Here is an 18165-nt window from a genome sequence, read left to right as displayed (position 1 = left end):
TCACCCAGGCTGGAATGCAGTGGCCGGATCTCAGCTCACTGCAAGCTCTGCTTCACGCCATTCTCCTGCCTCAGCCTCCCGAGTAGCTGGGACTACAGGCGCCCGCCACCTCGCCCGGCTAGTTTTTTGTATTTTTTAGTAGAGATGGGGTTTCACTGTGTTAGCCAGGATGGTCTTGATCTCCTGACCTTGTGATCCACCCGTCTCGGACTCCCAAAGTGCTGGGATTACAGGCTTGAGCCACCGCACCTGGCCACGTAAAATTGTCCTTTCAAAAAAAAAAAAAAAAAAAAAAAAAAAAAGAGAAACCACCGATAGATTTCATCAGACTACTAAAGGTACCTTGGCACTCCTCTTACTCCCACACAAAAAAATGGTCAAGAATCCCTACTTTAAAACATTCTAGCCATATGGTCTATCAGGACTTGTAAAGGGGATAAAGTCCTAGGCAACACAGGAGCCACTTTCTTCAAGCCTAATGACCTGCTCGATTTTCTTAGTCTTATCTTTCAGTTTTGACTACCAGCTCTATCTGTAGACCTTATTTGTCAGATTGGCATCTAATACTCTCTGTGGTCTGATAACCTGGTGTTGATCTTGGACCTCTATCTTACATCCTAGATTGCGTTCTGCTCTTGTTATGCCCAGACCGTTTATTCCCCGGAGAAGACCACCAGAGTCCAGAGTCAAAGCCAAGCAGTAAGGATCTTTATTACAGGTTCGAACCTGGAACTCTCACGCACACCCGTGAAACGAGCGGGGCGGGAGAGCTCCCCAACTGGGCTCAGGACAGTGTTATATAGTCTGGGGTAAATAGGCACAGAGTCATTATACAAATCAGATGTATGATTGGTCGATATTTGAACAAGGCGATTTGGCTGATTATGATTGGTTCCCGCCATTTCTGGTATTTCGGTTAATTTTGAAATTCTGATGACGTTTATCAGGGGCTTGCAGGGAAGGGGTAGGGCTTGTTTTTGCAAACCGGAGGCGGGAAAGCAGTCTTACACAAAGGCAGTTAATCATATTGCGACAGGTTTTACAGGGCTTGTTTTGCAACATGGGTGTACCTTACTTAAACGCGTCTTGTGACCTTGCCGTGCCTCAGAAAGAAAAACAGGAACTTACAAAATCTCTAGAATGTGCCGAGATAGGGACAAAAGGATTGTGAGAGCAGAACAAAGGTTTAGCAATAGGGTGGGTACACACTTTTATGCCCTTTCACTCTCAGTTACTCTTCCACTTTGTTTACTGACTCTGGGTCTCAACTCCATAATGGCCTTGCTGTTTTACTGGATTGCTAACACATTTTCTCCTGCATACAAGGTCGAAAGGTGAACCTTTTCATTCAGGGTGGAAAAAATAGAGGATTCTTCTTGAAGTATAGTTTTGACAATATCCTTCTGTTCCTCAGAATGCATTTGGACACAGACTGCTTATGAACTTCTCAGGGCACTTTTGGTTCCATGAAACAAAACCTGTTTCAGGTGGCTTAAGCAAGATGAGGAACTTACAGATACAGGGATGTTACATAGCCCTCAAGAGCAGGGATATAGGAACAGGTTGAACAGGATCAGGGATTGGCAAACTTTTTCTGTAAAGGCCAGATGTAAATATATTAGGCTTTGGGGGCCTTATGACCTCTGTCAGTCTACCATAGACAATACCAAGAGGAACATGTTTCAATAAAACTTTATTTACAAAACAGGCAGCCATGTGCATTTGATATGCAGGTCATAGTTTGCGGACCCTTAGATGACAGTATTGTCAGGACTCTTTGTCAAACTTAGAGCTATTATCTCCAACTCTTTTTTTACAAATTCTCTGTTGTTCTCTTTCTACCGACTAGCTTCTTCAGCTTTTCTGATTCTCATGTTGGAAGCTCTGAGCTTCCATGTCACAAATTCAAGCTCTCTTGTTTTCCCAGTTCCAATTCTGAATCTTTAGGGTAGAAATGTTGCTTGGCCTTGCTTGACTCAGGTGCTCACTCCTAGATCAGCAAGCTGTGGTCAGAGGGTTAGGTCCTGCTGTATGTACAGGGCTTTGGGGACCCTTACAACCTCTAGGATCAGAGGAAAGGAGCAGAAATCCCAAGGAGCTGAGCAGATAACCCAGTGAAAGTCCTCTGTTGGTATTCATTCAAACCTACTTTTTCACATTGTCCTCTACTAGTCCCCTCATATTCCTTTCTGAAGCAAAACCAACTCCTTGCTGTTCTCCTCACACACCCTGAATAGTCTCACCCTGCATCCTCCCTATCTGCAGACAGAAATTCCACTCATCTTTAAAGTACCTTCTACAATGGCCACCTTTTTCCTTTACATCCACACAACACTGTATTGGTGCAGTGTGTCTTGTTCTGTCCCTATTTCTGTATCTGCCTTTTTCTTTCCCAGAGAATAGGTGCTCTGCTGACAGATAAATGATTTGTTCAACTTTTATCCATTCTTGTACTTTTCACGGAGTAGGTTCTGAGTTTCAATTATTTGAGTTTAACAATATCTTCGTAGCTGAATAATTCCAAACTGAAGAAAATGTTGACTTTTATAAAGACTTGCGTTTATATAGGAATTATGGTATCCACTTTTAAGAAAATTACTTTCTATTTTATAAACATGCATTTCCACATTTATGGTAGCAAAATCAAAGTACATTTGCCAAGAGATACTAAAGACAGCAAAGCTTCTATTTAAAACTTTAAACATGAAGAAGAAATAAAGTCCCATTAGGATTGTCTCTTCTATTATTGAAGGAAATTTAAAAAGATTCCTACTACAGAAATGGCTTTAAGAAAAGCAATAGGAAAGGTTATAAACTTGAAATATTCATAACTGCTCTAAAAAGTACTTCATAATCATTGCTCTTTGTGCAAGAAATTTATCAAAGAGCCACAGACCTCATCATCTAATTTCTTACTTTTTCTTAATTAACATTATTCCCAGACCTCTGCTAAACTCCCGTGTTGAAAGGAAAGAAGTAAATACAGTACAGCAGGGAAAACTGGTTCTTTTCAACAAAACTGTGAGAGAGGCTTGAGCTTTTGTCAAACAGAAAGCACTTGATAAAAAACTATTCCTAAACTATTAGCAACTATACAAAAGCTTTTTATTTAACAGCATCCTCCTGGGAAACTGCGCTGGAATGTGCAGCGGTTCTGAAAAAGGCACAGATTTGGCTGAACTGTAAATATTAGGTGCACAGAGGCGAAGCCATTGTGTAGGGTAGGGGTGGGGCGGGTGGGGTCCTGATTTCCAATATTGATAGAAGGATTCCAATTTCGTTTGGTATTTATTTTTTTCCTACTATAATTACAGTTTTGCTAAGAAAAATAAAATATTGGTTGTGCTCCCATGTGGGTTTCTAATTTTCAGTGTGTACAGACAAGAGAAGACCTCTCATTTACCCAAAATAATCACCTTTCTGCAATCTCCAGTGCTACTGGACAAACAAGCGAGCCCTACCGTCCACACCTCCCGAGCACCCGGCTCGCTGATCCCGCCTGCTTCAGGTAGCTGGGGTTAGCCCGGTACTCCAGCGGCCCTGAGACGATGTGTGCCCGCAGCACGATCGTGTCTGTTGGCATTTCTGGGTGTGGATGCTCCAAACCAGTAAACCACAATACAGAACCCAAGCTTGGACTTTGAACCAAGCCCTTTTGCCTAGTTTGCTTTTTCCTCGTCAAGCTAGGATCCTTGCCAACCCAACTCACAGCTTCTCCCAGGTTGCGGCTCCCCTCCAGCCACCTGCGCGTGTTCGGGATCGAAGCGCAGTCAGGAGGGGAGCTCAGTCCACCAGCCACTCCAGGGAGAGACGGAAACTACAACTCCCATCACACCCCGCAGCCGGCTCCCTCCTCCTCCCTCTCCTTCCCCTTCAGCCTGCGGCCGGGCGGCGCTGGGCTTTTATCTGCGGACCCAGTGGGAGGGAGCCAGATCCCAGCGATCTTCCCCGACGACAGTGCTTTACCCGGAGGCGGTCGGCGGCTCGTGTCCACGCCAGCCCAGAGCCCGGGGGCAAGGGGTCTGTCCCGGGCGCACCGAGAGGATGGTCATCCGCGTGTTCATCGCCTCTTCTTCGGGCTTCGTGGCGGTGAGCGCGGTGGGGGCGGGCAGCAGGTTGGGGTCGCGGGGCGCGGGTCCTGCGGGAGGCGCGCGGCGCTAGTCACTGCGCGTCCTTGCGCTCTGCGCGTCCGCCCGCGGGAGCCCGCGCCCGGCAGGTGATCCATCACGCTCCGGCAACAATGAAGAGGGCGGGGAGGAAAGGTGGGTGGGGGACCCCGGCCTCACCCAAATGCCCACCCTGCGTGGCCTGAAAGACAGACAACGCGGCCTGAAAATGGAGTCCGAGGGAAGCCCCCAGCTCCTGTTGTGTGGCATGGAAATTTGGGGAACGAGTTGTTCAAGAGCTTCGGGGGTCCCCCCTTCCTCTAGTTTAGTTCTTCCCGATTTGGGACCTTCAGACTGGTTATGTTTTGCACGGGAGCCTTTTTGGATGCTTTGGTTTGTTAACCTAGCTCCTGAATGAAACAAGTTTAAGTGGGAATTGCTCTCTGTCCTTCCTTCCCCCCCGCCAGCAAGTGCATTTGTTTAGTTTTATACCTGCGCAAAGAGAATGGCACACCAGGTTTGTCCTGTTGTGCTAGGATTGTTTGCTTTTACTGTCATGTTTTTCTTAGGGTGCCATAAATATTTTTGCATCTTTATGTAAATGTGTTTGTATGCACGCATTTTCCTTCCACCTGTAATGCTTTGGAAATTTTATCCTGGGGATCTATGAATTGTGGTTTTTTTATTTAATTATTTTTAACTATTCTGTTTGGTGGATGTTCTTGGATTTTTTTAGAAAGATTTTTTTTTTTTTTAAAGGAAGGAAAGTTAAATAGCTAGAGATGTCAGACTTTAAGGAAAAATTCAGTAGTTAGTATATTTGACAGCCCACTGAGGGACACAGCACATGTGTTTTACATGATTATTGAGACTTGTTTTCCTTAACCAAGAGTTCAACTATAGATTTAAGAACCTCCTTGGTGACATATATAATCAAGGAACATCAAAAAATGCATTGTAGATTGCTTAAATTTGGTCTGGCCAATTGTCTGCCCAGTAGCTCAGTCAGATTGTTCCAAAATTTGTTTCTTAAGCGGGTGGAGTGGAGAATGGAATAAAATATTGTTTAAAAATCCTTGTAAACTAACTGAAGTTTTTTATTTAAAAAGAAACTAACGCGATCATACAAAGTCCCTCCACCCCCATTTGCACTAGAAACAATAGATGGGAAAATGCAACTTACCCTTATGTGCAGGCATGTTGGAGTTGTCAGACTTCTGACAGTTTCTGGTGTTTCTAGCTATTTGGATTGGTTAGTCATCCCTGCCTTTTGTAGGTTTCCCTACTGAAGCCACACTTCATGTGTTTACAAACTGGCACTATTTCAAGGGTAGATTTGTTCAAACGCACTCCTTACTAAGAGTGCTACAAAGCTCTTGGTTTCACCACCGACTTGCATGCTTCAATAATTGTCCCAATAGCATTATATTGATTATGGAAGAAATGGTTTCTATCCCTTCCACAAGAGATAAAGCCTAGGCTACTTTGAGCAAGTCAGACAAAGTTAAGGTAATGACTTGGCTTATTCTATTAGTAGGTAGTATATTGAGATAGTTTTGGTACTCCACATCTTTGTTTCTTCAGTGCCATTAGCAAATATTTATTGCCTGCCTGCTGTGTGCCTTTTTAACTTTTAAATTTAATGTTTTGTGTTTTGCACATGGAGCTAAAATTAAGAGACTTAAGTTTTAGTGTGGGCCCTGACTAGTGCAGTGTAAGCTTGGATAAGGTGCCTCATCTCTGCCTGAGTTTCTCTTCTGTAAAATGAAGGATTTTCATGAATAACTCAGAATTGCACGCTAGCTTTAAAGTCTTTTGACTTCACCAGGTGAGTAAATGCGGATGAATCCTCATAACAGCTTCTTTTGCTTGAACAATATACCTACCTATTAGTCTCAAGGTGAATTTCTTTCCTTGAGCATTTGACTGTGAAGGCTCAGATCCCCTCAATGCCCTGCCTTATAGCATGTGTTCTGACATGGTTTCGTTTGAGCTAGAAGACATATGCAGTTACCACTTGCTTACAGACCATAAACACTAATTATCTATTTTAATGTTCTGCTGTTTGACGACCCAGTCTTTTCAGGTTTTAGAAAATACTTATTCATTGAGTCTCCTCAGTGATGTCTTATATCAATACACAGTTATTCATTGAGGCTCCCCAATTGTAGTTTTATCTCCTGTATCAGTACACAGTTTATCTGTAATATCCATACTTTTAGTGATGTTAAGATTATGTTAATATGTAAGAATAATAATTTCTAAGAACTAATGAGGATATTTAGGTCAGTTCTTGGGCTGGTGAGGCTAATGGGGCCAGTAGCATTAAGCTGTATTAAGCTTTAGTGGCATAGCCATGATGTGTTCCCTCCAGCAGTGTTGGGTTGACTGCTGATAGTGTTTCATTTGGTGCCTAGCCGTGGCCAGCAAGTGCATGGGAGAACAAATAATTTGATTCTTTAGTCAGTTTGGTTTTAACTGAAGTTTATTAAACCACAAGGAAGGGATGTGACCAGAATTTGACTTAGCCAAGTAAGTCCCAGGATTTCTAAAAAGATGCTCTGCTTCAATCATCAATAGATTTAAACAATCTATTTAGAGAAAATCATCCTATTTTCTTCTGATTCCACTAAGCTCTCCAGCTTCAGCAGTTCGAATAACTAACACCAAGGGATGATTCCTCTTCTGTCTTCCCTGGCTCCAGGAGAAGTCAGCTTTTACTAGGAAACAAAAGCAATGCCACATTATTATGCTATAGATGCCTGAAAATCAGATTTCTTACTCAACTGACCATGTTGCTATTCATTCACATTGTAGGGAAATTTTTTATTCTCAGTTCTAAGAAAATAGTATATTCATAGAAATGTCATTTTAAAATTTAATTTATTCTTGATGTATTACTGAAAGAGGAAGTCTTAGTAACTTTGTTCAGGAAATATGTGAATATGACTTTTTACTTTAAAAACATTGAAATCGGTCAATTATTTCATTTACTCATTCAACAAGTATTTTCTAAGAGTCTGCTGCTTGCCCAGCTCTGTCCTTGATCTTATGGGAAGCCAGAGAGTAGAGGGTGTGGTCTGTGTCTCCAGGGAATTCACAGATGGGAGATGAGTTAGGAAAGGTAGTAAAGTACAACCTAAGGACACATGCTTCTTGCAGGTACATTCTTACCAGAGATAGAAATAATATAGGAGGCAGAGAGATGCATTGCAGGATGTCAGATAAAGAGGAAATGTGCCAGAAATCATAAAATATGCATGTGGGAGCCTTAGGCAGATGGCAAGGAGAGGAATTGAGTTAGATTTGGAACCTGGGAGAGAGTTCTTGAGCCCATCCTGCTCAAGCTGGAAAGGGGGAGCTTTGGGTGGGACAGGGTAGACTCCTGAAAGAAGACTGAAAGAAACCGATGACGACAAACTCTGTAGTGCTTAGCATCTCAGAGATGTCTTTAGTTTCTGCAGCTTGTCTGCTGCCTGGAGCCTTTTGTTTCTCAGGGAACATGGAGCTGCTTGGCAGTGAGGTGCCCTGGTTGTGTGATTTTGGAAGAATCTTTACCTTCCTACTTGCCTTGACTAACATTTCTCAAAAAGTAAATAAAATCTTTTACTCCTCATTAAAGTTCCTGGGCTCTGTTAGAGTTGGAGGGAAACCTAAAGATATTTTTAGTGAAGCCCAACCACCTCATTTTTTAGAAAAGGAAATTTAGGCATAGAGATTAAGTGGCTTTCCCGGAAGCCGTTTATGTTCAGTCAGTGCAGAGCTGAGATTTCATAGGAAGCCAGATTCTTGATGCCTGAATGCATTTGTTCATGCATTGAATGATTCATGTATTCATCAGACAATCACTGAAAACTTACTTACCCAGGCTCTGTATTAGGTGATGTTAGGTACTAGGCATATGCGATGGTCAGAATAGACATAGATTCTGTCCTCATGGCATAAATCAGTGCTCTCTCTCTCCCCAGTTCAGAGACCTGGGATGCAAACTGTTTAATCAAGGAAGAGTGAAGGACTGATGCTGGCTTGGGAGATGTTTCCATGGGGCAGTGTGAAATGAGCTAGACATCAGTATATCCCTGGATGTTGGAGAGCCACCGTCACTGGGAGCAAAAGATACAAAGGTATTGGAAGCAAAGTAGGAAATCACAGATAGAACCTCAAGTGAGGGTGGGTGTGGAAGGAGAACACATGGAAACTATGCTCAGAGTTGTCTTGCTGTTTGCAACTGTAAAAAGTGCATACCTACTGCTTTGGGGGATTTATAACAATTTTATACACACAATTACCAGGTAAGGTGTTATATCCCCATGAATGTATTCAGTGAGGCCTCCCTGTGTAAGGACACCTCAGAAAAGAGTTCTAAGGCAGTTAAAGTCAGAATGTGATCATGTAGAATAGAGTGGGTATTAATTCCTGAGTTACTCTAATAACGCGAATGAGAGTATAACTGGCCACTTTAGGATCTTTAGTTCATTGGATCCTCACTGACATACAGCAGGGGCAGGGTAATTATTAATATTTATTTCCATTTTCTAGAGGAAGAGACTGAAGCAAGCTGACCAGATTGAGATCCTGCTCAGTAGGTGGGGGAACCTTTAATCAAACCCTGGTGGGCAGGAGGCTTTAGAGCTGCTAGAGTAGATGTTCTCCTTGTGGGCTCTGTAGCATCCTGGGGGAATGAGAGTATCAGGGGTACTTGACATCCTACAGTATGTGGGACAGCCCCATACAGAAAACTGCCCTATCCAAAATGCAAGTGGTACCCAGTGAACAGAAATAGGGCTGAAGGACATAGGCAGAGGAGGGTGTGGAGTGAGGTTAGGGAAGAGTTGGGAGCATACAAGTGATCAGAAGAAGCAGGCGTAAGTTGGGGGCCCAAGGAGAGGATGTGGTGGTGACGGAAGGTCAGGGTGAGAAAGTTTGTATATTAGTTCTCTACGGCTGTCATTAACACAATACCAAAAACTGGGGTGCTTAAATAACAGAAATTTGTCTCAACATTCTGGAAGCTGGAAGCCTAAGATCAGGGAGTTGGTGGGGTTGCTTCCTTCTGAGGGGTGTGAGGGAGAGTCCTTTCCGTGTATTTCTCCTAGTTTCTGGTGGTTTGCTGGTGATCTTTGGCATCCGTTTGTTTGTAGATGTATCACCCTCATCTCTGCCTTCACATTCGTATGGCATTCTTCCTCTGTGCATGTATCTTTGTGCCCAGATGTTGTGTTTTTATAAGGACACAGCCATACTGAGTAGAGCCTACCCTAATGATGTCATCTTACCTTGATAATCTGCAAACATCCTATTTCCAAATAAGGTCACATTCATGGGTACTGGGGGTTAGGACCTCAATATATTTTGGGGAAGACACAACTCAACCCATAATAGTATGCAACATGAGGATTGAAATAAAAAGACCAATTTATGGGGTTTTTCTCATTTGATTGGAAAGACTGGGCCACATTTCTTGACACTTAAAGGCAGCAGTGGGATATTGAAGTATATGGAACTATAGTCTATGTATGAGGTCTTTTGCTAGAAAATGGGATTTATTAATATCCCAAGTGAAGATCTAACCTCAGTTTTTCTAGTACATTTTAGAATTTCCCAGATTTGATGTGCTTTTAATCCATTCTTCAGTAACATTTAAACTTAAAAATATAATCAAGGGTATGGACTCCTTTATGAAATTAGGAGCTGTTTACCCATTTGTATATGAATATTTTAAGCATTTCAATCTACTTGAAGAAACTAATTGTTTTTTAGCCAAGATAAAATAATTTATTTGAAAATCAAAATGTGGCTGGGCACAGTGGCTCATGCCTATAATCCCAGCACTTTGGGAGGCCGAGGCAGGTGGATCGCGAGGTCAGGAGTTTGAGACCAGCCTGGCCAACAGAGTGAAACCCCGTCTCTACTAAAAATACAAAAATTAGCCTGGTATGGTGGCAGGTGCCTGTAATTCCAGCTTCTTGGGAGGCTGAAGCAGGAGAATTACTTGAACTCAGGAGGTGGAGATTCCAGTGAGCTGAGATTGCACCATTGCACTCCAGACTGAGTGACAAGAGTGAAACTCCCATCAAAAAAAAAAAAGAAAGAAAAGAAAAAGAAAATCAAAATCAAAATGTATTTCACTTACAATTATAGAAGAAAACAAATCGCGTTGATCAAGAACTATATCTTTGAGTGCAGAGAGATTGGTGGTATTTTATTTCCCTGAAATTCTCATTGACCCAGTTATTCAAAGAAAAACATATATGATAATGTTTCAAAATTATATACTATTAGAAGGAAACTTTAAGATAAGCTTTAGATTCTGGAATGCAACTTCAAATTCTGCAAATGTTCTTTTACCCGTGATAAGTAGCATACAAACTATTTTTATTAAGAAAATAGAAAAATTAGAAGTTTTTTAATTGACACATAATTATACATATTTATGGGGTATCTAGTGATATTTTTGTATGTATAATGTATGGTGGTCAAATCAGGGTAATTGACTTATCAGTCTCCTCAAATATTATTTGTTTGTGTTGGGAACATTCAAAATCTCTCCTGGCTATCTGGAAACATCTTACAATGCTGTAGAATGCTAGAACTTACTCCTCCTATCTAGTTGAGAACATGTATTTATCTTTCTGTCTCTGGCTTATTTCACCTAATGTAATGTCCTTGGGTGCATTTGTGTTGCCATAAGTACACGATTTTATTCTTTTTATGATTGAATAATATTCCACTGTGTATGTATACCATATTATCCATTCGTACGTTCAACACTTAGATTGATTCCATGTCTTGGCTATTGTGAATAGTGCTGCAGCAAACATGGGACTGCAGATATCTTTTTGATATACTGATTTCCTTTCCTTTGGATAAATTCCCAGTAGTGGGATTGCAGAATCAAATTGTAGTTCCAGTTGTAGTTTTTTGAGAAACTTCCATACTTTTCACTATAATGGCTGTACTCATATACTGCTTCCCACCAGCAGTATATGAGTTCCCCTTTCTCTGCATCCTCATCAGCATTTGTTACTTTTTGTCTTTCTGATAGTCGTCTTTCTAACTGGGGTGAGATACAATCTCATTATGGTTTTGATTTGCATTTACCTGATGATTACTGATGTTAAGAACTTTTAAAATATATTTGTTGGCCATTTGTGTGTCTTCTTTTGAGAGCTATATATTTAGATCACTTATCCAATTTTAATTGGATTTTTTTTTTTTTTTTTTTTTTTGCTGTTGTTTGGGTTCCTTGTATAGTCTCAATATTAGTCTCCTGTTGACACATAGTTTTCACCTTTTCTCCCATTCTGTAGGTTGTCTTTTCACTCTGTTGATTGTTGAGGAATCTAAATTTTGACATATATTTATAATATGAAAAACAAGGTGGTTTGCATATTGCAGGAAGTCTCATGTAAGATGGTGTGAGTGTTGATTTTTTTCTGTTTTTTGACTTTTAAAAATCAAAAATTGAAAAGGAAAAGAGCTATTGATTGTGAAACGCTCAGCAGGCAACAGGAAGCAGTGTGAGATATTAACTAAACAATATTTCTTCCTTAGTTATTTTTCATCTTTGATTAAAGTTCTTAAATGAATTGTGTTTTTTTCTATCAAATTAGAAATGGGTGACAGAATAGAAAAAAGTCTAGATTCATAGTGAATGTTTCACTTTCTAAGGTAGAAATTAGTGTGACTACTGATCATTATGTATGAAAGTTTAAAATATTTTGTGCCAGATGCAGTGGCTCATGCCTATAATCTTTGCACTTTGGGAGACTGAGGCAGGCAGATCTCTTGAACTCAGGAACTTGAGACCAGCCTGGGCAACATGGCAAAATCCCATCTCTACAAAAAATATAAAAATTAGCGGGGCATGGTGGCATGCACCTGTAGTCCCAGTTACTTGGTGGCATGCACCTGTAGTCCCAGTCCCACCTGGAGTCCCAGTTACAGGAGGAGTGCTTGAACTTCGGGAGGTCGAACCTGCAGTGAGCCAAGATTGCACTACTGCACTCCAGCCTGGGTGACAAAATGAGACCCCAAAACCCCAAAACCATCACCACCACCAACAAAAATACTTTCGTTTGAAATGCATATTTAAGAATGGGGTCTAGAAATTATTATTTCACCTGCTAAATGTCAGTTTTTTAAAAAAGTCACCCTCCAAGCTCCAAACACAGGAGACCCTTTTAGGCTTCAGGAGTTTTTCAGCAGGAATTGCTTTAAATGGGTATTATTTTAGCTGGAGAGTTAGTTAGACATTTAAGTTCTGATTTAAACCACACTCCTGTATTCATGTTTTTCTGTGATTAATTTTATTTTATACTGTTTATCCATGATGCAAAAAAAGAGGTTAGCCTTAAAAATTTAGTGAGCATTTTCTTTCTTCTGTGAAATGGCAAATGCTCGTTAACTTTTGTGGGGACTGTTCTACCTCAGGTTATATACAGTTATCTTTTGAGGGTCCTCTTTCTAGTTGTAGCTTAAGAACATATCAACAAGCCTTTCTGTTTAGTGTTTTTTAGACAGTGATGAGTATGTGCCATGGCTTAGATTTTGGGGGGCACTGGGGTGGCTGGGAGGAGTAGGGCAGGAGGGGAGGAACTGGAGATCTGGAGATTGGAAACCTGTACCAGCTAGAAACTGCACAACCCAATTTAAGGCAGTGCAGTTTCACTTCTGTCTCTCTCTCTTAATAGGCTTATCTGACTTCACCTGTCAGCACTGGCTAGTTTCTCAGGAACTGGACTGTGGTAATTTAAAGGGTTAGTATTGCTATCTCTTTTACATTTGATTGGTTTTATTTTCTAACTCTAAAAAAGAAATAAAGCTTGGAGAAGCACTTAATTGAATGTTTCCCTTCTGGCTCATGACAGCTTTGCGGTGGAATGGAAAGCTGAACTCAGGTGCCAGCATGTAGGTGGTTGGGGCCCCACCTCCCTACAGACTTAGGCACTTTTAGGCTGGCACAGCCTCTGGGACAATTTGGGAACAATTTTGTTGGTCACCTTTGTTACTATTGACAGCTTATTCCCAAGGGGATCTGACTCTTTTGAGCTGGTGCAGTATTTGGCAGAACTCCAAGGAGTTGTTTCTTGGAGCTGACCCCTGAAGTGGAAGGTACCCCAGCAAGGTGTGCCTGCTTTGCTGTGGCGTCTTGGTGGGCCCTCTGCCAGCATTGCTTCTCAGCTCCTGGAGCAGACAGGAAACATTGGGTGCGACTGAGGGCAGGGGGTTCTAACTACTTCAGGAGGTGTTTTCAATTCCTACTGGGTCATGGCTCACATCTGAAATGGCTTTTGTCATCTTCAGTCTAGTGGCTTTGAGAGTGGAAGACTAAGAGTAACAGACACACAATTAGGTGACTTGATTGACAGGTTAGTTCAGTGGTATTTGGTAAATGCAAATATAGTTAAAGTCAGCAGCTATTGCTACATACCGATCTAATATTAAAAGCAAAACAAAGCAAAACAAAAAACCCAAAGAGCAACAAGCATAGCTTTTGAGTTAACTAGTTTTCCTTCTGTGTGTTCCACAAGGCGTGGGAGTGTGGTCTTCTTTATTCATGACATTCCCATGTGAATTAAAGCTCAGTGGTTCTCTCTCTTGCTCTTTTTTTTTTTTTTTTTTTTTTTGTGGTTTGTTTTAAATCACAGTCTCTGCTTATCTGTCACTGGTTCTCTTTTAATAATTATATTCATTGGCACAGTTTCTTCGAATGGGAATTGGCCACCTTTATAGGCCTGAGCCCTCCATTGATGAGAGTTTAGATTTCACTGTTCTTTTATGATAAACAAATTGCTTACTAGCCAAAATAAATGTTTGGGTTGAATATGTGCTGATTTCTTTAATTCTGGAGTCAGTTTATATTCAACCCATGCACCTACCTCTCTGTCCTGGCTATGGGAATCCATCATTAGAGAACAGTGTTTTGGTTAAGGCAGGGGCTGAGTCCAAATCCTAGCTCTGCCACTGATGAAAGGCATGACTTGGACAAGTAACCTTAGCCTCTTCATTTGTAAAGGTGGGATAGGAATGGTATTTTATGCATAGAAAAGCTCTTAGGAGCTTTGAATGAATGCATGATTCTGCATTCGGCATTTAACTGAGTGCCATGACATAGTGAGTACTCAGTGCATGTTACCTAGTTTTTCTATGTCATAATCATCTTCAGTAGTAGTAGTTATAACAGTATAACGATAAAAAAAATCACGATGACCTTGAACTGTGTAAGTTCTTTAATCATCCAAAAATTATATACAGTACATACTACTTACTGGGCTGAGGATGCATGCAGGTATAATTTTAGGAGAGATTTTAGTAAATTTAGGTGTAAAGTGTTTTCTACTTAAATCTATGAAAACATTATAATTTGAGCAGGCCATTCCCCAAACATACCATTTAGTTAGAGTTCTGCTATAATGTTTGGATATTTTATAGGTACATGGCATGTTGTACGAGTCATTCAGATCATATTTTCACTCCCCAAAAAGTGCTTACTACTATGCACATGGTCACTATTTGTAGAGGACTATGTGCTTGCAAACGAAGCAGGGCGTTCCGGATAAGTCCTGCTCTTGCAAACGAAGCAGAACATTCCTCCCCTGCAAACAGGGAGGACAAAGGAGCCAGTTGCAAATAGCAGACCCTGGGGGCTTGTTTATATGTAAACATCTTGGAAATCCAGAATGTCAGGGAAAGGTCAGAAAAACAACAATGTGTCTTGTGACTTGGTAACATTCCACAAAGGACCGTATAAAATAAAGCCGAGCGTGTCGTTCGGCGCGGCCGCCATGTTTGTCTTGTCTTGTGTGTTCATTCCTTTGTTCAGGAAACACGTGGACCCCAACACTATTCTTTGCTATACATAATACAGTCAGCCCTTGGTATCTGTGGGTTCCATATTTGTGGATTCACCCACGTGTGGATCAAAAATAATGAGAAAAAAAGTGGACAGTTGCATATGTACTGAACATGTACAGACTTTTTCTAGCCTTGATTCCCTAAATAACATAGTATTACAACTATTTACATAGCATTTACATTGTATTAGGTATTATAAATAATCTACAGATGATTTAAATTATACCATGCTTTACATAGGTTATATGTAAATACTATACGACTTGATACAAGGGACTTGAGCATCCAAGGATTTTGGTGTCTAAGGGACACTGTTTTCCTGCTGATCCCAGTCAAGGCTCTCCAGAGAGCCGGGAGAGGGGTTTTGGAGCCTTGGCTGGGATCAGCAGGAAAACAGTGTGATTGATTGTTGATGCCTGCCTTGGTACCAGAGGGAGGATTAGGGCTTATGCCATGTATTTGCCATCCCTGCCTTAGACTTCATGTCTTTAGACTCTGTCTTTCAGATTCTTGTAACTGATAAAAAATGTGTTGAGTCTGTGAGTAACAGGGAGAAGGAATATGAAACACCAAGTTGAACTGATGGATATCCTCTGCAAACATCATGCCTTGTCTGTCACCCCAAATTTGGTGGGGCTTGGGGGCAGTGAGGGGCCAGGATTTCTGTGTTTAATGAAGGTGAATGGAATTTTCTAGAATCCGGACTGTGAATCTAAACACTGTGAATTTTGAATACCTGTGAAACATAAGTTGGGCACTTTCAGGTCTGGCAGATGGGCAGGTTGATGATGGTAAAAGCAGTAAGGGGGCTTTGTGGAAAATTGTGGGAGACAGGAGAAGGAAAAAGACACCTGGAAGAGGGGACCCATTGTGCTGAGCCTTGGAACACTGAAAGGGCAGCTGAGCAGTTTTACCTGTGTCCAGCAATGTGGTACAATATTTACTTTATGTTATTTCATCTTTACAGTTGTCCTACAAACTATGACTTATTATACTCATTTTACAGATGAGAGTGTTGAAACACAGGGTAATTAAGTAGCATGTCTAGGATTATTCAGCTCAGTGGTAAAGCCTAGATTCAAACCCTTTTCTTCTGATTTTGTGCCTGGTACTTTTTATATTGCACCACATTGCCCACCAGAAGAGCCTCTGACCAAGAGACTGGTGAGAACCTGGGTTGTGCTATTGCAGCAAGCATGCTAGAATAACAGTGTCTGAACTCAAGCTGTAATAAAGAGAGGGAATTGTACAGGACTCCTGAGGAGTGGTTCCAGGGGTCTCCACTCAGCTGCTGAGCTGATAATTGTAGGCATATTGTCCTTAGAGCATGTGAAAGTAATGGCTTTGCTTCTTCAGAGACTGATGGAAGCTAAAAAGAGTATGAGTTAAAATTGAAAACGAATATTTTGTGATAATAATAATGAGTACCATTCACATGTGCAGGCAGTACTAGGGGGCTTGTGTATGTTATTTGTATTCCTTAAAGTAACTTGGTATAGTAGCTGTTCATAATTACCCTGCCCCCTGTCAGAAAAGTAAGAAACCCAAACTTTAAATAACTTGCCTTGTCATAGAACCCAGAAGGTTCAGATAACCAGATCTGTACCATCTTCTTCCTATAGGCCATGTCCCGGAGGAAGACTTCAGAAGTTAAAGGAAATGAGAACAGGCACTGCTCCGAAGAGACTGTTTAATGTTTTGTTGGATGTCCTGAAACTAAATATATGATTTCCTTTGAATGTGGTTCTTTTGCTGTGTGTGATAAAGTTGAATAGAACCAACTTGATGGGTTGAACTGGAGGGAGCAGGATTGTCTGGGAGGGCAATAGGTAATATGGGGAAAGAAAGGTTGGCCAGGATGGCTGTAACCCAGAGATGGGGTCATAGGCAGAGACATTTAATCTATTGGGGCCTTTTGGGCAACAGATCCATGGGGACAAATGGTTGCTGTGGAGGTGTGTGCCCTCATCCTTTACATCTTGAATCCTAGGTTACTAGGAGAAATGTTTTCTATGGGCTGATTATTCCCCGTTGTATGCTCTGCACAAAAGTGTTCTTGTTAGTGGAAGGAGTTTATCAATATATTGCTGCCTACTGAGGGAGTTGAATGCAAGAGAGGAAGTAGAAAGTAGGAGGCCAGAGTTGGGGCTGTTGGTGGCAGGGAGGGAATTCAGGGTCTGGGGGAGTGTAGACAGCCTTCATCTGTAAAGGGAAAGATTCAGTCAGCACACATGGGTAGGGAGGAGGCCTGCAGGGGTGGTCAGTGAAGCTGCTGTTTACACACTTCATCTGTCCAGTTTAATTGCTCCGAGATCATTATGCTTTGTTTATTGTCAACCATTTCTCTAATATTAGATTATTTATATGCAAGTTTTTGAGAGAGCCTCATAAGCTTGGTAGATAGAATAAATTTGTATGATACAAGGGCAGTGATGAGTAAAAAAAATGTAGACTCTAGGGGCAGAAAGACCTGGGTTTGAATTATGGATCTGATACTCTAATGGGCAAGGTGGTGGAGCGTGCCTTTTTACTTCTCTGGATCTCAGAAAATCTACTTGTAAAGTTGTTGAAGCTTAATGAAATAGCCATTATTATTATTGAGTGTCATTTAAATTTAAGTTGGCAATAATTTTCTGATTTTTTTCAACTTTAAATGAGCTATATAGATTTAATTAAGAAAAAATAATGTTCAAATAATCAGATAATAGGTCCTGAGTTGGCCGGGCATGGTGGCTTACACCTGTAATCCCAGAAGTTTGGGAGCAGAGGTGGGTGGATCACCTGAGGTCAGGAGTTGGAGACCAGCCTGGCCAAAGTGGTGAAACCCCTAAACTCTCTACTAAAAATGCAAAAATTAGCTGGGTGTGCTGGTGGGTGCCTGTACACCCAGCTAATTTTGGGGCTGTGGTGGGAGAATTGCTTGAACCCAGGCTCGGAGTAGGTTGCAGTGAGCCGAGATCGCGCCCCGTCACTCCAGCCTGGGCAACAGAGGGAGACTCCATAAAAAAAAAAAAAAAAAAAAAAAAAAAAAGGTCCTGAGTTAGATGGAACATAGCCTTAGGAACACCCCAAACTGTCATTGTTTATTAAGGTTAGTGTAGGCTGGAAGTCACAATCTGGTTTCAAGTCTGAAACACCCTCTTTTGAGTTAACACACCATTTTAAATTCTTTTGAGCAAATATTTTAAATACTGGGAGATAT

At 41.3% G+C, this 18165-nt stretch overlaps 1 protein-coding gene across 1 annotated transcript in view; it reads left to right on the top strand.

The window, feature by feature from the left end:
* Nucleotides 1–3820: 3820 nt before the first annotated feature.
* The window catches only part of SH3BGRL2 (SH3 domain binding glutamate rich protein like 2), a 76995-nt gene continuing 62650 nt past the window's right edge, over nucleotides 3821–18165 (top strand). The window contains exon 1 of the mRNA XM_023223089.2: nucleotides 3821–4089. Coding sequence (XP_023078857.1) covers nucleotides 4045–4089 — 45 coding nt within the window. The 5' untranslated portion in view covers nucleotides 3821–4044. The remainder of the gene's footprint in view (nucleotides 4090–18165) is intronic.

Source organism: Piliocolobus tephrosceles, chromosome 5, assembly GCF_002776525.5.
Source record: "Piliocolobus tephrosceles isolate RC106 chromosome 5, ASM277652v3, whole genome shotgun sequence".
In the NCBI taxonomy this organism is placed as follows: domain Eukaryota; kingdom Metazoa; phylum Chordata; class Mammalia; order Primates; family Cercopithecidae; genus Piliocolobus; species Piliocolobus tephrosceles.
The sequence above is the reverse complement of the archived record's forward strand: the minus strand, read 5'-3'. Positions and strand labels throughout refer to the sequence as shown.